Source organism: Capsicum annuum, chromosome 2 (assembly GCF_002878395.1).
Source record: "Capsicum annuum cultivar UCD-10X-F1 chromosome 2, UCD10Xv1.1, whole genome shotgun sequence".
Lineage (NCBI taxonomy): Eukaryota > Viridiplantae > Streptophyta > Magnoliopsida > Solanales > Solanaceae > Capsicum > Capsicum annuum.
The window spans coordinates 3,163,582-3,182,313 of NC_061112.1; the positions used below are offsets into that span (position 1 = coordinate 3,163,582).

The 18,732-nt window shown below is 37.5% G+C and overlaps 1 protein-coding gene across 4 annotated transcripts in view; it reads left to right on the forward strand.

Moving 5' to 3' along the window:
• Positions 1-18,241, forward strand: part of LOC107857570 — a 48,177-nt gene extending 29,936 nt beyond the window's left edge. For all 4 annotated transcript variants that reach the window (XM_016702372.2, XM_047406479.1, XM_047406478.1 and 1 more), the window contains 12 exons: positions 4,186-4,275; positions 4,441-4,516; positions 5,329-5,425; positions 5,514-5,583; positions 6,597-6,773; positions 6,856-6,978; positions 10,375-10,458; positions 16,103-16,287; positions 16,500-16,638; positions 16,733-16,792; positions 17,366-17,449; positions 17,710-18,241. In XM_016702372.2, coding sequence (XP_016557858.2) covers positions 4,186-4,275; positions 4,441-4,516; positions 5,329-5,425; positions 5,514-5,583; positions 6,597-6,773; positions 6,856-6,978; positions 10,375-10,458; positions 16,103-16,287; positions 16,500-16,638; positions 16,733-16,792; positions 17,366-17,449; positions 17,710-17,817 — 1,293 coding nt within the window. In that variant the 3' untranslated portion in view covers positions 17,818-18,241. The remainder of the gene's footprint in view (positions 1-4,185; positions 4,276-4,440; positions 4,517-5,328; positions 5,426-5,513; positions 5,584-6,596; positions 6,774-6,855; positions 6,979-10,374; positions 10,459-16,102; positions 16,288-16,499; positions 16,639-16,732; positions 16,793-17,365; positions 17,450-17,709) is intronic.
• The last annotated feature ends 491 nt before the right edge of the window (positions 18,242-18,732 follow it).

Sequence of the window (18,732 nt, forward strand, 5' to 3'; positions counted from 1 at the left end):
GAACTACGAAAGGTAACAAAGTGTTCCTCCTTCGGCTAGCTCGAATTCACTACTACCAACCCAAAGGCCCCAGCAAAATCCAAAATAGAGGCTCTTCCTTCATTCCTATCCTCGAAACCTAAACATCTATGCACATCATCGTAGCCTCTCGATAAAGACCCAATGCGCCCATTGAAATCACCTCCTATGAAAAGCTTCTCTGTGCTTGGAACGCCTCTCACCACTTCATCCGAAACCTCCCAAAAGCTCTTCTTCTCCTCGTCTAAGCACACTTGCAGGGCGTCGGCAATTTTAATGTTCAACGTAGATCCTCCAATGACCAACTTAATCGCCATGAACCTATTGGTGACCTTCCTGACCTCTACTACTTGCCCCTTAAGCTCTTCATCTACTAATATACCTACCCTATTCCTATGCCTCACACTACTTGTGTACCACAACTTATATCCATCCATATCCTTAGCCTTAGAACCTACCTATTTGGTATCCTAGACACAAGCTATATTAATCTTTCTTTTCCTAAGAATCTTCACGAGCTCTATAGACTTATCTTGCAGAGTCCCTATGTTCTAAGACCGTACCAACCCAGAGGCTCTCTTATCCCACTTAACCGGACACCCCTTGCCCTCAACCCTAACCTCGAAGACCCAGGCGCTGACCTTGACCCTGAACTCACCCGCGATCCCATCCCCGACCCCGACCCTGACCTAAACCTCGACCCCAATTCCGATTCCAATCCCAATCCCAACCTCGACCTCGACCCTGAGCTATGACATGACCCCAGTCTACCATCAATCATCAAAGCCACTACTCAATAAGAAAAGAAACTACGAAAGCACGCAAACAACTTGGAAGATCATCACATCTATATGCTAAGAAGGACCAGAGACAGACACTAATAATGCTACAACTATCGGAGAATAATTGGGAAAAAAATCAGAGAAAAAACTAGACAAGAATGAAAGGCGAGTGCACCTACGCGTTTGACCGAAAAGCAATCAATACCAATCTAATAGACCACCCAGAAAAGTGATACGAGTTCAGCAAATATGGAACGAGCAAAAATTGATCAAGAACCTATTCATAAAATCTTTAATTCTACCTCTAGCCCCCTACACTGTATACGAGAAAGAAAAAGAACAAGGAGAGTTCTACAACCTACATCGCGCAAAAAATCCAATATACTATATCGCGCAAAAAATCCACACCCAGAACTCAATAACAAGAAATATACCGCCCACAAAGACAATTTCAGGATTTAGGACTGGAAACAAGATGGATTAATTAAAGCAGCAAAATAAAAAGAAGATGAACAAAAAAAGACTTCCGAAAATATAAACCCAAATTGAGAAAGGAAGGAACGATAGAACCTGGTTGGCAAAGCCGTAGTCGATGAAAAGAAGGTTTTCTCGCGTGTTCGTTGGATTTCGACAAAAGTTGATGTCGAAATTGGTTGCCAGAATATTGACGTCGGAGATATGCCGGAAGTTCGCGGGGAATCTGGGTTTGGAAGTACCTGTGAATGCAGTAAATCTTGAAACAAACAACCTTCTTCTTGGTTGTCGCTGGAGATAGGATCCCGACGTCTCTCAAAGAGGTAGTTCGGCGATGGGGTAGCTCAACCTCGCCGGAGAGAAATAGTGGACGGGTTGAGACGCAAGAAGGATGATAGAGAGAATGAGGCGAGGTCAGTCAGGAAGAAAGAAATACTTACCAATCGCCGGAGATAGATCGCCGGCGCCGGAGAGATGATAAACGACTGTGTTTAGTGGAGAAAGTTAGAGATAGAGAGTCAAAATCAATCATATGTTTAATCCCCAAATTGTTAATAAAATTACTTACCTTATCACAATAAAATGATGAATGATTAATAGCATCATTATTTATAGTTTGCGAATATCTTATGTTCTACATAACAAAAAAAAGGGCAGCCCGGTACACTAAAACTACCGCTATGCGCGGTGTCTAGGGTAGGGCCCCACCACAAGGATGTATTGTACGCAGCCTTACCTTGCATTTCTACCAGAGGCTGTTTTCAAGGCTTGAACGCAGACCTCCTGGTCACATGACAACAATTTTACCAGTTACTCCAAGGCTCCCCTTCATATTCTACATAACAAACTAATAGAAGAAAAAAAACGAAAAACATTCAGTGGATCAATTTTGCAACTCATAAACAATAAGCATACTTGTACCCAAAATATCTTGCTATGTTCGTTATTACCTTATATTTTGATTTTGATTTTGAGATTTCTTAGGGGATCTTAAAAGAACTTTAGTTGCTGTGTAGCCTTGTTCCTTTTTGTTATTTTTACTGTTTCAAAAGTTTTTTTCAGGTTCTTTCTACAACCTTGAAGGACTTGCCATGAGGGTTCCATTCACTTATGTTTTAATAATTTAAGTAGTTACTTTTATATAGGAAAAGTAGAAAACAGAAAGAAAACTTAAGCAAAATGTCAGCAGGGAAAAGATATAAAAGAAAACTCAATGTTTTTTAATACAAAAACGAGCTCAGTTTCGAACCCACTCAATGGGTATGGAAACACTGAAAATGTAACCTCAGATTCAAAGTACCCATCAAGCTGTTTTGCTAATGTGTGCTCGTGAATACAGTATATCTATTTTTCCATATTTTCTATATACATACACAGTTTCTTGCGGAGTCAATGGGTGCTCAAGCACCCATCACGCTATATGTGGTCTGCCCCTGTATCAGGGAGTCAGCGGGCTGAAGGTTTCTTTTTTAAGCAAACCGAAGGTTTGCCAAGATTTCAAATTGCAAAAAGGTTCCCTAAGAGACATGTCTGTGTCTTTGGTTAATGTTTCATGACAAGACAAAAGAAAAGACACCGAAACAGTATATGTACCCCATACTGGAGTCTGGAAAAGAATTCGTTTCTTAATTGTGTGAGATTTTCCATATTGTATTTCTTCCCCTATATGTCCAGCTCAATAGCATAACCTTAACATCACCGTTCTACCTAGAAAATTCCAAACAGCTCCACAATCTGTTGATAAACAGTGCAAAAGCAAATGAATTATGTCCTCTTAACTTTTGAGATGTTATGGATCAGTGGCGTGTTACCAGAAACAGTGCTTATAATTTTTCATAATTATTGTATTGTTTTCCTATACTTTTAAGCAACCGACAATTTGCTTGTTCCTCATATTAATTGAAGATTTTCTTTTACTTTTGAAACTGTGTATTTAATCTAAATGAAGCATTAAGCCATGAAAGATGGAATGATTTAGTCACTTGAAGTTGTTTATTATGGCGATATTAATGATTTTTGGTTTGGGCGTATATTTGTTTGAGGTCATTTCATTCCAGTGAAATTGAATTTCTCTTTGAAGTATCTATTTTTTGCATACTTTTCAACTAGAGAAAATGTAGCATGATATCATTTCATTTTGTTCTTTTAATCAATCATGTTATTTTTATAAATTTTATGGAGTTGGAGTTGGCATCGATTATCCCCAAGAATTTGATGGTTTAGATCTCAATCCCCAACCCCTTTCTCTTCCTCTTTTTCAATGGGGATGATCTAGTCTGAGAAGTACCTCAAAATATATTATCTATACCTGTTTTTGCATGAAGATGCTACCCCTCTACCTGATGGTTGCTAATATGATTTTTCTCTGTACCAACGTCTATTTGAAGTTATACAATTAATTGAACTTGGTTGAACCCTGAAGACGGGAAGGGTAAAATGTACGCAGTCCATACCACTACCCCCGATGGGGGTAAAGAGGCTGTTTCCGATAGACCCCCGGCTCAGGACCAACGGACCCTTTTTTCCCTGCCCGTGTCCTCTTCTAAAATATCTTGTAGTGTGTATCGTATTAATCTAGCAAATAGAACTCCAGCTGTGGAAGTGGCCTTTACTTTTTCTTCTCTTTTTTAAGTTTTTAATGGAGATAGACAAAGATAGATAATCAGTTGTTTGTAACACTAGAATTATGAAGTTACAAATAATTAGGCATAGTTGAAATTTACGACCTTTGCATTGATAAGTGTTTACCTAGCCCATCCTGAAGTTGTTTTTAGCGTTGCTCGTCTTTAAGCTATCTTTTGTGATGTTGTTCGCAGTTTTTTTTCAAGTTATCACATTCGTGCAGTTATCTTCTTAAACAGTGTATTCAGTTTGGTGGTTTCTCATCCTACTGTGGGTTATCTGTTTACAGGAGGAAGGTCTTCTTAGGACATTTAATAAACAGATTGAAGAAGACAGGAGAATTGTAATAGCTCGTAGTAACCTAAATGAATTGTACAAGGTATGGACAAAGATGTGTACTTTTAGATGTATTTTATTCTATTTAAGATCTTCTGGACAAATGGTTGGTTACCTCTATATGTTCATTTAGTCCCACATTTTATATCTCTGTATTGATGGTTCATTTTGATTGATAGAGTTATCACTACAATTATCTATATTTCAGGTTCTGGAGGAGCATGAGCTTTCATGCATTGATTTGTTGCATGTAAATACTGATGATGTAATTCTGACAAAGCAGAGTAAGTGTTTTGTTTGAAATCAGGATATATTGTTCTTTAATTCTTTTAATTGAAAAAATCGAAATAGATTGTTAAGCTCTCACTTGGTCATAAATATATACTTATATTGAAATTCAACTTTTGTGCCTTTCTCCAGTTTTATAGGAGAATAGTGACAGTGTTCAAAGTATCTGAACTTCATAGAACTAGGATATCGAGTCCTCTAATTTTACAAATATAAAAAAATCAGTGTTGTTAAGAACAACTGTGCTGCAAAACGACAGATAATCACTTTATGGGTGAAGCCATACACTTCAGAGAAGTGTGCGTTTCAAATGACAACGTTCAAAGTGATCCTTGCGAGAAGTGGCTTGCCTTTTGAATCTCAAATTTGAGAAGTTGGATTAATATCATATTGTATGTTGAATTAATTTTAATTTGATCGCTATCGTACTAAATCCATATACATTTGGTAGTTTTCAAAGCCATGAATTCTACATTTCACTGCAAGAAGTGTGCACTAAAATTCTCTCTTTTTGCGCCATTTTGTGCTTTTCGCTATTAAAAACACTGTAAAAGTTAAAATTTATAATTGAAGCTATTCAAGAAATTCTTGAATCTAACCAAAAATTTTTTAAGAGATGATTAAAAAATTATTATCAACAGAAGTTTCCCCAAATGGTAATAGTGTCGTACAAAATGGGAAACAGACTAGGAAGGAATCTGCATCAGAATAAAGTTAGTTTATATGGGAAGGTAAAGCATAATTTCACAAATTTTAAGGGAAAGCTTAAAGGTTTTGCGTTAATCTTTGGTATTTCTTACATCTGTAGAAGCTGAGAAAGTTATCGGTTGGGCTAAAAATCATTACTTGTACACGTGCCTCCATCCTTCTATTAAAGGGGATAGATTGTATCTGCCTCGTGAAAGGTAATTCTGTTTTTACTCTTCTGTACATGTAAGCTGACTTTTGTTTTGCACAAGCTTGAAGCTCATTCCTACTGATTATCGTGTGCAGCATCGAAACCGCAATTTTAAGGTTAAAGGAGCAGGAAACAATGTCAAAAAAGCCTTCTCAGAATCTTAAGGTATTATCCCCTGATTTATTGCTATAAAATAGGCAAAACAGACTGGGACCCCTTAAACTTGATGACTTCTATTCAGTGGACACCTACTTTATGTTGGCCTAATTATCGCTGAACAAGAGATTTCAGTATCGTCCCCTGTACAAAATCAACCCATTGCAGTGTGATAAACGCGCTGGCACATGGATTTTTTAATCCAGGTGGCATTTCTTATAATAATTATATTACCTTGTAAATCCACCAATCATTTTGATCATCCTTTTCGGGCCAAATCTGTAAAAAACTTGTAACAATGTTATTTTATCTACAATTTTTTTATTTGGCTAGTGATAATGATATTCTAATCAATTTGTTTTTACACAATTGGCCAGAAGGAGAGGAAATATCAATTAGAACAAATAGTCATTGCATCTAAAGAAGATAATGGAACTCCAACCAAATATTTTACAAATTTGATGTGAAAAAGAATTAAATACATAGTTGAAACATATAATGGCACGGAAATAAGAAATCCACAATTTTTTTTACTTTCTCTTGAAAATACATCATTAGAACTCCATTACTTTGGCTAAGCCTTCTTTTTCTTTGAGATAAAATAATGGAGTTTCAGCTATATTTTGCAAATTTGGCTGGAAAAGAAGATAAACACAGTGAAACATGTAGCCGCTGTATCTAAAGAGAAAAGACATAGTTGGGATAAATACACAATGTACATTTATATTAAGAAGAAACAAAGATAAATACAGCTGGAACAAATAAAACAATGTATTTGATTATGTGGTAATTGATAGTTGGAAACTACCCCACTTGAAACCTGATTTTTCTATTCCCCCCTTCCCATGTGCCTAAAAGAGAGTATTCACCCACTTCATCACATAGTGTGCAGGGGGGTTGAGATTATCAAATTGTCAATTTCCGGGGTAGTTAGGCCAACATAAAGTTCGGGTGCATTCTGCCTACAAAATAATATATTCAGGGATCTAGCTTATTACCATGGATCACTTTCAAATTTGTAGAATCTTGCGAAGGATGAGTATGAGAACAACTTTGTGTCAGCAGTCGTTCCACAAGGTGAAATTGGAGTCAAATTTGATGACATTGGTGCCCTTGAAGAAGTAAAGAAGGCACTGAATGAGCTTGTAATCCTACCAATGCGGAGACCAGAGCTTTTCTCCCGTGGCAATCTGTTGCGGGTATTTTTTTTTTTTTAAACCTCCTTTTTAAAAAGAGGATGTTTTAGGTACTGTTCAGTTATTTTATCTTTTTCTTAATCAGCCTTGCAAGGGGATTTTACTCTTCGGCCCTCCTGGAACTGGAAAAACTCTTGTTGCTAAGGCGCTTGCAACTGAAGCAGGGGCTAATTTCATTAGTATTACTGGTTCAACCCTTACATCAAAGGTAATTTGAGAAAATGACTTGTCTTTGTTATCAATTTATTAGATCTTGTTGGGAAATCTCTTGTTAGGTACTTTGTCTTGTGATTTTTGTTATCAATGATCATCATCAGAAAAGATTAAAATTCCTACTTAGAGCGGAGCATAACATAGTTGTTAACATTTTTATACTTAAAACAGGATTCTTTCAATAATTCATAGCTCAAAACAATACATTGCACCCACGAAGCCATATTTTCAGTTTACACCCGCATAGCCAACTTTTTTCGCAACAATGTTATACACCCAGTCGTGAGCTGGCGGGTCTATCGGAAAACCTCTCTACCTCACCTTTGAGGTAGTGGACTTTGTGGAAATATACTTGTTATGTTGTTGTTGTAATGTTTATACACCTGGTAAATAATATTATACAAGCCTGGTATAAAAGTGTATAATAGTGTATTAAGAGGTTTTTATACACACTTTTACACTCAACAACAACATACCCAGTATATTCCCACCAAGTGAGGTCTGGGGAGGGTAAGTGTACGCAGTCATACCACTACCTCAAACGTGAACACTTTTACGCTATTATACAAAATTATACAATATTGTACAAACATATACAAAAGGGGAAAAATTGTTTTAGTCCCTGTATTAGGGCCTTATTGCTATTTTGATCCTATATTAGTCCCTGTAGTAGGGCCTTATTGCTATTTTGATCCTTGTGATATTTGATCCGTCATATTTAACTTTTAATTAATCAAAGCTAGTAATCTTAATCCACTTAATAACAGTGGTTGCCAATTTAAACAGACCAATCATTACTGTCAGGGGCAATATCATCCTTCCCTCATTCATAACCATATCTCAGCCTCCCTTCCTTTAATTTGGATGGGAATTAATAATCTAATTCATGGATGAATAGTTTTTGTGTTTGTAGGTTGACTAACACTTCTTCTCTTGCCTTCCCTTTTATGTGTGTATAACTTCGCAACTACTCCTAGAACACATAAAGGAACTCATTGCACCTGGTGTTCAAGTGCACACATAAATCAACTCTTGGGTGTTCAATTGTAGATGTTTGGCTGTACAGACACAACACTAAATCTCATTTCCTCTCCAAAGAGTTGTCCCAACTACCATGTTTCTCAATATTTGCAGGCATCATTGTTTCGGGGAAATCATGCATATAAGCTTTTATCCAAATAAGCAGCAAAGCAACTCTACTTGTCAAGGAAGACTTTGTTTCAGAGCATAAGCCATTGCATTTATTATTAATAATAGTAATTTTTTAATACCAAAAATGCCCTTGACAGTAGTGACAGGTCTGTTAATATTGCTAACTACTGGTAGTCAAAGGATTAAAACCATTCACTTTAATTAATTAAAGGTTAAATGAGAGAAGTCAAATATCACAGGGACCAAAGCCATAATAAGGCCATAACACACTTGAACAATTTTTTTCCTATACAAAACTGAGTTTCGTCTCCTACAAACTTCAACCTACAAAGCTCCATCCAAAATGGGTCAAAGCCATCACCAAATAACTCAAATCTTCATGGAGTAGATCAGATTAACCACTGAACGACATCTCCAATGAACCCCAGTCATCAATATGTCAAAAATTTCAACAAATTATAAAACCCCTTTGCAAGTTTTCAAGCTATTAAAAACACCAACAATGGAGTTTTTAATTCTCTTTAATTCATCCAACAATATTTAAATCTATGATGATAAACATTTTTTTCACTCTCAATCAGTTTTTAAGCATATAATGGAATCATAATTTTTAAATTAAGGAATTATTGCCTTTTCCCAAGAGTCTGAAATTATATGCAAAATGGGTGAAATAGGGCTCATTTTGGTTATACGCTTGGCCAAGTGATGTAGCGTGTAAAAATATGTGGGTAGTACTCATGTGTTTGAACCAAGTGGAGAAGGGTTGAGTGGTGGGTCCATTATCCATCGAGTTTCAGACAGCGCAGTGCACCATTGGCCTCGGGCTTTTCTCAGTTCTTGGAAAAAGAAAAGTAGGGATAATAAAGTCTCCCGTTATCTGCAAATGGGAAAAAATAATTAATGGTGGGAAATCCCTGCTGAAGGCAAATTTAAAATCTGGAGCCTAGCAGTTACTACTTCCTAGTGTTACTGGAAAATTTAAAAAATATGAAAGTTACAAAAGGAGCTTCAACTTTTATCATCTGACCAACATTCCAAATATTTGAAGCTTTGCTCGAACTCATTGGATGCATAAACAATTTCATGATATCACTGTTGGAATTAAGAAGTGTAAAATGAATGCCAATGTGTCCCTTCTGTTTGTTACACATTATACACAATCTGACAGATAAATTTCGCCAAGTCAGCATTAAGTAATACCAGGTTAGTAGCCAATTTTTCCTGAACGGGCGAATGTCTAAGGGGGTGTTTGGATAGGTCTTTTTTAAGTGACTTAAGCTAAAAGTCAATAACCTACTTTTGACTTTTTTTTTTCTTTTTACTTTTTAAGCTTAACGTAAAGTGCTTAGAAACACTTTCGTCATTGCCAAACACCTCCAAAAATTAAAAAGTGCTTAAAAGCCAAAAACACTTAAAATTAAGTCAATCCAAACACCCTCTAAGCATCTTAGCTACAAAGGGATTTTAGTCTTTTAGTTACTGGTTTTAGAAAAAAGGGGGATTTTAGTCTTGTTAATGAATGATAAGGGAAAAAAGAAGCTCCTTTTGTCCTGGATTACCTATGTATGTCTGTTTAGCCATTGTTTGGGTTCACCTACCTTTTTGAAGTTTTTTATGGGGAATGGGGATGTGGAAGAGGTCGTTGGTTGTTGACTTAAGAGTCAACTAATTGTTATTACTTGCTTATCTTAACATAGTAATGACATTATTATTTAGAGACTTCTCTTGAAGGAAAATCCACAGTTGCAAGTACTACTGTATACTGCAACTTCTTTTCTTTTATTTGGCAGAATACTTGTCTGTTTGAATGAACTGACTGAAATTAGTTTGTATTGCACGAAGGAAGGAGTATTGTTTATATCATCTAGATTTATCCGTATTTCCATCTTTCTTCCCATAGTTTATTCAGAAAAGGCTGAAAGGATGTTTAGTGGTAACTTAATGTTGTTTGGGGTAACAATTAGTCTTAGTTTGCAAGTTTTTGGAACTCTGTTTTAAGCCTGTTACACCAGAAAATTCTTGTTAACGCCTATCAATCTATTTTTTTTTAAAGTATTCATGTTGTCAATCTAGCCAACATGAACCTGTTTGAACTGAGGCGTATAATTATTATTGTCAATGTACCTCTTCCTCTCAAGGGTGTGTGTTGGGTCTCGTTTTGATGTTGCTTACGATCATTTCTGAAAGCTTGATTGCTTCCTCTTAAACTTTATTGAAAGCTTGATTTTTCCTTCTGCAGTGGTTTGGAGATGCTGAAAAACTTACCAAGGCACTCTTTTCATTTGCCAGTAAGCTGGCTCCTGTAATAATTTTTGTTGATGAGGTAAAACTCCTAATGCATGTGATGCCACTTTTTTTTCATTATGCCTAAACATCATTTTCATGAACTCTGTATGTCCGTCTCACCTTCTTGACAGAATCCTAGTGTGCTTGATCCTGATTAGTTCCATGTGTCAGCATTAAGATACTAATGTATTTTGAACTGTAAGAATTATACGCTAACTGCCTCTAATTATGGGAGAAATGGACTAGCGCAATATTTATAGTTCAGAAACTACATGAAGGTCTAATGAACATTTCTTATGTGAGACATGGTGTGACCATTTGTATTAATATAACCATTACTTGGTCAGCTTACCTGTTGATCATTCTATAAAGCATCTGTCTAAAACTTCCAGTGCTGGTTCAACCATTCCACAGCTCAGACCAAAATGGTTTGACACGAACTGCTCAGTTCACCTGTGCCAACAGAGAGCCAGAAATTGCTTCTGCTGGTTTGACACCCTGAATTTACTGCAACAGTGGAATTAAATCTAACAACAATCATTGGGATGGGGGATTACAAGGAAGCTCTGCATACCAGTCAATGAAGCAAGAGAAAAATGGAAGTAGCTAGTGAGAACTCAATGCGGAAGGCGTCTTCAGGTTTAGATGACAGCAGCCTTTTGCGCAGATGTCTCGTCGGCAGGTTTTGTGGAAAAGGAGATGCGCCATTTCAAATTGATGTGCGCAGATGGGCCCGAAAAACGTGGAAGGGACTCATAATGTTCAGATGTACATAATGAATGGTTTTCTCTTCCTCTTTGAATTTTAGATCAGGAAGATGGCTGAACATGTTATCGTGGGTGACTGGAAGAGACAAGGTTGACCTTGAAGCTTGAATGGTGGTCTCGGAAAATAGGAACCTTTCCAGATGAAACAAGGTTTAATTTTTTTGGATTGGGCTGTTAGGGCTGCCATCACAGATCTGGAACAACAAGGTGATGGAAAAAATAGGTGATGAATGTGGGGGTTGCTAGCAATTGAAGAGGAGATGGAAATCAAGAATCATTCGAGATGAGCAAGAGTCAGGGTTGGAGGACCAAGGGAGAAGAATCCGACGAAGATTGAGATCGTCGATGATGGTTTTGATTTTTCACTTCTGGTATGGATGGAGTCGCCGGTGACTTACAGATCGATGGAGATGGAAAATAGAGCAAACTGACGTGATATCAACGTACTGCTGGGTAGTACAGAAGCCAGATCTTTGACACTAGAATACAGAGACAGAGATCTTGAAAGAGGAAAAGATTTAGCGGCAAAGAAAACCTTGGACATCCAGGTCTACAAGGAAGGGGCACTACAAAAGGACAGCAATCACGTGGCTAGTGGATTTGGGGCCCCTGATCGCATTTAAGTATAAATGAAACAAAAGCCCAAAACACAACAAATGGGCCTCTAGTAAGCCCAAAGTTGTTATTTTCACCGGACCTTTTTTCTGATTTTATTAACTCAGATGGGAAGAAACAGTACATCCTTTTAAATATTCAATAATGGATTGGGAACTAGGAAATTACATGCAAAATGGCAGAGGAAGATCCAAAACTCAGGGATCAGAGGATCTAGGAGGTTCAGGTAGAGGATATGATTCAAGAAGGAGGTATTATAACTACTGAAGGGGCGTCAACTAGTAATTACATGAGCAAAGGAGATTCTCCCCTCCTGTAAACTTTCAAAAATCAACTGGTCACATACAATGAACTAAGACTGCTAAGCATAGAGGAGAATCTCTCCAAAGAAATGATAGAGACAAGAGTTACAATCTGGGTACACCTTAATCAGATACAATGAACTAAGACTGCTGAGCATAGAGGAGAATCTCTCCAAAGAAATGATAGAGACAAGAGTTACAATCTGGGTACACCTTAATATGATCAAATTAGCGCAAGCTTTTGGAGCAAATATCAGGGGGATGTGAAAAGGAGGTTTATGCCTTATGCATGAAGCTGGATCAAAAGAGATACGTGGAGAGACACGCAGGAAAGCAAATCCTCAAACAACAGAATTCCAAAAGAGCTCAGGAATTCTAATGTGCGTCTTTGACATGAAGTTCAAGGATGGTAAACCTAGAAGCAGTGGGAGGAAATTAACCACTACTCATAAATGAGGATAAAAATTGTGTCTTGGAATGTGATGGAGCTTAATGAAGAGAGAAAGAAGGGGGTGTTAAGGAACCTGATTAATCAATGGGGTGGATACGTGTATATTTTGGTAGAAACAAAGCTTTGGGGGGGGGGGGGGGGGGGGGGGGGGGGGGGGATATGGATAGTATTGTACACAGTATTTGGGATAATAGATTGGTGAAGGATGTACATTTGGAGGCAGATGGTAGCAGAGGGGGAATAATAATCTTATGGGATAGAAGAGTCTGGAAAGGGGAAATGGTAGAATATAGCAACTAAAACATAACATGTAAGATGTCAGGGCAAAATTCAAACTTAATTTGGTTTGTGACAGTAGTTTATGCCGATTGCAAAAGGGTGGAAAGAAGAGAGTTATGGTGGGAGTTCTACTCAATGTGGGGAAGGTGTGCCGGACCTTGGGTGGTGGGAGGTGACTTTATTGTAATATATCCCAATGAAATAGCAAACTAGGAGCATCGTCTAAAGTTATCTATACTCATGGAAGAGATCGAACTTGTGGATCCTCCTTTATTTGGAGGACACTTATACTTGGAGAAGAGAGGACAATTATAGAAGTTCCTCAAGGATTTATAGATTCTTATTCTCATCATCATAGGAGGAGCAGTTCGCTCTCATCAAACAGACAATATTGCCAAAGATAGGTGTAAAGATATGACACTTGGGCCTAGCTCAACCCCAAAAGCTAGCTCATAGGGTGCGGATTGTCCAAGCCCATATAAGGAGACCAATTGCTCATCCCTTTTTTGATGTAGGACTCTTAACACTCCCCTACATGCCTAGACCTTGTTAACTAGAGCAACAATATAATATAGGGTCTCAACATCGGTGAACAAAGAACTAGGATGAGCCTTACACTGATACCATGCAAAGACATGGATCTTGGGCCTAACTCAACCCCAAAGCTAGGTTGTGAAGGGAGTATTGCCCAAGTCCATATAATGAGACCATTTTTTCCTCATCCCACCAATGTGAGGCTTATCAATAGGATTTGATCACAATCAAATCATGCTATCCTGTGGAGAGCTGAATTTCAAGGAAAGTTATTTCAAATTTGAAAGTTGGTTGCTGGGATAGAAGGGTTCAGAGAAAGTGTAAGACAGTGGTGGTAGGCTTTTGTTGTTAATGGGAGGCCTGATTATGTTTTTGCTGAGCAACTGAAAACGATAAAAGAAAAGCTAAAGGATAACGGAGAAAAGGTGACATTCTCTTGGAGGCAGTCCAACAGTAAAGAGCTCTCACAGCTGATGAGACATTGCTGAAGTCAAACTTGGCTATGGAGTTTGAAGAAGCTGCACCGGGAGGCAAAAATACAAAATACTTTCATATGATAGCTACAACTCACAAAAGGGTTAACTCCATAGATAACCTGAAGGTGGAGGCTATGGAGGTGACAAATCCAGAGGAGACAAAGAGGCTACGCAGTATTATTACCAGAACCTTTACAAAGAGACAGGAGAGTGGAGGCCAAAATTAGTGTTATATGAAGCTATAAGGATCATAGCAGAAGAACAAGAGGAGCTACAAAGACAATTTTAAGAGGCATAAATCTTTGGAAAAAATTAAATTATGGGCTATGGAGAAGGCACCAGGGCCTGATGGATTCCCTATGTCCTTTTTTTAGCGTCCTGGACCTCATGAAAGAAACATTCTGAAGACTTCTATAGTTTCATGAAAATCAAAAGTTCGAGAAAACTTCAACACAATATTCATAACTTTGATTCCGCTTCAACACAACATTAATAACTTTGATTCCAAAGAAGTTAGGATCTTTAGAGTTGAAAGACTTTAAACCTTTAAGTCTCATAGGTGGAATGTACAAGATTGTGGCAAATATACTAGCTGAAAGACTCACGAAGGTGGGGTTAATAGTTTGGTTAACAAGCATCAAATATCATTTATAAAAGGGAGGCAGATCCTGGATACAACTCTAATTGCCGGTGAATGTGTGGACACTTAAAGGTGAAGACGCAGGTGTCATGTGTAAACTAGAGATAGAAAAATCTTATGATCATGTCAATGGGAGATTCTTGCTGAACACTTCGTACCAATGGGCTTGGTGAGAAATGGTTGAAATGAGTTGACTTTTGCATGAAAACTGATAGGCTCTTTGGTTCTGAAGGGGTCTTTGGCACGGTAACCCTCTGTTACCTTTTATGGAGTGATTCAATAGTGTTAAGAGTCACATTGTCCATCTTTGAGATGGCAGATCTCCAGAATCCTGCAATCATTTTAGGAGGTAAAGTTTAAATATCAAACTTAGGACAGTTACGAGAGAAAGAAGTGGTGGAGAATTATACCACAATGCATCTGGTAGCCATTCAAAAAGTTAAAAAGGAATTGTATAACATCTTTCTATTTTTAGTGCAAAGAAGTAGGTTTAGAGTATCTAGATCATTTTGTAGATTTATTAAGATCCTTGTAAGTATCTTCTTTTCTATCCTATTTTTTTTGTATCTTGTAAAGAATGGATCTTACGTCTAGCTCATGAGGGGAGGATTGCCCAAGTTCTTATTAGGATATCAATTACCCATCCTTTTCCGATGTGAGACTCTTAACACTTCCCCGCACGCCCAGTCCTTGTTAAGTGAAATGTGGACAATATAATATGGGGGGCCAACATCCGCGAACAAATATTGGGGTGAAACTTGGCTCTGATACCATGTAAAGAAATGAATCTTGGACCTAACTCAACCCCAAAAGCTAGCTCATTAAGGGAGGATTGCCCAAGTCCATATAAGGAGGCCAATTGTCCATCCCTTTTCTGATGTCGGACTCTTATCCCCCCCCGCATGTCAAAACCTCATTAATTGGAGTGTCAGCATGTCCATAATGCTGAGGGATACATATTTACCAATTTTTTTGAAAAAGGATTTTGTAAGATTATGATGTGAGATGCTCAGTTTTGTGAATTTCCTTAGTCATTATTCAGTCCACATCATTGACATATATACTATCTTCGGTGGTCCCTTGTTTAGCAATGGTTTCCCTCCCCACCGCAACAAAAGAACCTAAAAGGCCCTTTTACTTTGTACACATTCAACTTTAGTATCTATCCAGATCAGAACCGTAAAATCTTTAGACACTCAAGTCCATGATTTTGATACCTGTTGCGGAAGAACTGAAATATCAAACTTAGGTTGTATTTTGGATTCATAAAGCATGTGGTATTAGTGTAGTTGCTTAACTGATTCCTTCTGGAAAGTAGACCAGTAGCTGCTAGCTACCTTGATCATCTATTTAAGGATATGCATATCCTTCTAATAACACTTCTATTTAGAATACTATCATGTGATTGTGGAGATGTTGAGTAATGAAACAGTTACCAATCATATAGAACTCTTTAAATGAAAGACATAACGAAAATTTTGATCTTTGAATAGCGTTTTCAGCTGAAGCACGTAGTCAGTGTGTTTCTTCCTCTCTTAAAACTAGATCATACTCCTCAACATAAGATGTTTTAGGTGTGTTTTCTTTATCTGTTATTGTTGCTTTGGATCAAGACAGGTTGACAGCTTACTTGGTGCTCGTGGTGGTTCGTTTGAGCACGAGGCTACTAGAAGGATGCGTAATGAGTTTATGGCTGCATGGGATGGCTTGAGATCAAAGGAGAACCAGAGGATCCTTATACTTGGTGCAACAAATCGTCCCTTTGACCTTGATGATGCTGTTATTCGCCGTTTACCTAGGAGGTATCTTTTTTTTCTTAAAATATTTTACTAAATATTAATTCAAACTTCCTAGCCACAAATTCATATGCTTCCTCATTAATCTGGTGCTTCACTAATACCAGATGCATATAGTATGGATCCCTTTCCAAGAATGGACTTTTGTTAAATCTGAACGGGATAAAACCATAAATAGGCTTTAGATGTAAAGCTGCTGCTATGGGCTTATTTTTCAGGATATATGTGGACCTACCAGATGCAGCAAATCGCTTAAAGATACTAAAGATAATTCTTGCTCGGGAAAATTTGGAGTCGGAGTTCCCCTATGAGAATCTTGCAAATGCAACTGAAGGTTATTCTGGCAGTGATTTGAAGGTAATAGATTATCATGTCAAACTATTATATGCTGGCATGTTTTAATTTGTATCTTGTTCATCACCAATTTTTTTTGCTCTGGCATCATCTGCAGAACCTGTGCATTGCGGCAGCTTATAAACCTGTTCAAGAGATACTAGAAGAAGAGAAGGAGGTAAGTACAATCTGTTATTGGTGATTGCTGTGATAACATCTAGCACTTTTTAAGGACCAACTTGTCCTTTGTCTTGGGGAAGTGGACCCATATTAGGATAGCCAAGTATGAGTCTTATGATGCTGCATGAAAGGTACGGCAGTTATGGGTTGTCTTCAATTCGTGTAATTGTTTCTTCCTCTTCGGACCTTCAACTTTGAGATCTCATAGTGGTGTTGGAAAGTTTCCTCCAAATTTTTGCATGTTTAATGGGGAATATTTTGCTGGACTTTGGCAATTGAATCATGTTATGTGTTGGGAGTACACTATTAAGTCCTTTTTTCAAACCACATAGTTTAGGTGACAATTCCTGCAGTTCAGTGTTCTCATCTTGCATGACCTGAATTATGTTTCGGCCAGTGTATTTTTAGGTGGCCATTCCACATGGCCTTTTAATTCTCCTTTATTTGTGTTTGTTCTTGTGAAAGAACTTTTTCTAAATGAAACTTTTCCAATATTCTACCATTTACTTTTTCAATCAATGATGAAAAATTGTCGTCATGCTTCTAATACTGTCGCTATTCCTTTTCTCAGCTTGAATCACCGGGAAGTAGAAAAGATGGAATTCCAGTGTTAAGACCGCTCGCTATAGACGATTTCATTCAGTCAAAAGCGAAGGTAAATGATCTTAACTGGGAATTCTAACTGAAGGGCCTGAAAATAACTTCGATTAGCTAGATTTCAATATGTCAATATTTTTTGCATAGTGCTATTAAAAGATGGGGCTCATATTTCATGGTGCAAGCAATTTATCAGCAGATCTTATTTATTAGCTCTGTTTCCATCATGGATTTTAATAGTTGGTTTGCAGCGTGACGATAAGATCATGAAGGTTTCCTTTAGGTTTTCTAAAACTGTTTCATGTTCTCAATACTCAGGTGGGGCCATCAGTTGCATATGATGCCGCAAGCATGAATGAGCTGAGAAAATGGAATGATCAGTACGGCGAAGGTGGAAGTAGGAGAAAGTCTCCATTTGGCTTTTGAGTCCAATATTAACTGGCGAAGGTAGTAAGAGAGTCCACCATTTGGCTTGTGACTCTTAAATTGACAGAGTGCGTTGTCGTTAGAGAATAGTTTTAGGTAGAACCATGAATGTATAATTTTTTTTGGAAGTTCTATATCCTTTTTTACCCCAAATGTTCCAACGAGTGGCTTTACTGCTCAAAGTTTGTCAAGTAATCTAGTAACAAAGCAGGCAGAGAAAGGTTTAGGAACATAGCTATAGGAGATACAGGCTTTAGAATTCCAATTTGTAATTTATTAACATAAAGTTCAATTTTGTAATTCTTGCTCTGTTGCGAGGAAAAAAAATGAAATGCCAAACATAACGAATGTTTTTATTTTTTTGCATTAATTTAATGAAACCGCAGTATCTAATGGTAGATATACTGCGGGACGTACCAAAGCATCATATGTTTTCACACAACAGATTTCTAGCTCTTTTCGCTTTTTCTTGTTATTGGGGTTTTTCGTTTCCAACCCGTCGTTACGTTTTAGTTTTCGTTTTCCTAATATGTTCAGAGCGAAAAATGGAATTTAAATGTTTGAATGTAATGCAACCGATGTCTTATGTATTAACATGATGATTGCATCTTTGTCACTTGCCCCATCCAAATATCATCTATACAACTTTAGAAATGTTTAGTCCCTGACGTGTACAGGGCCAATGTACTGTGCAATAAAAAGTAGAAGCTGCTAAATTGTCACTTGTATATGTAATGTATCTATATTATATGCATAGTGTGCGTGTATATGATGTATAAACTATGCTAGAGATGATACCTACAACAGAGGCTGCTATAAATGTCGTCTAGCCCAGTTGCTCCAATTGGATTTAGCCATTTGACTCAGACAATAAGAGAAAGAGAAGCCCTCTTGAGTAAGGGTTATTGAGTTGAG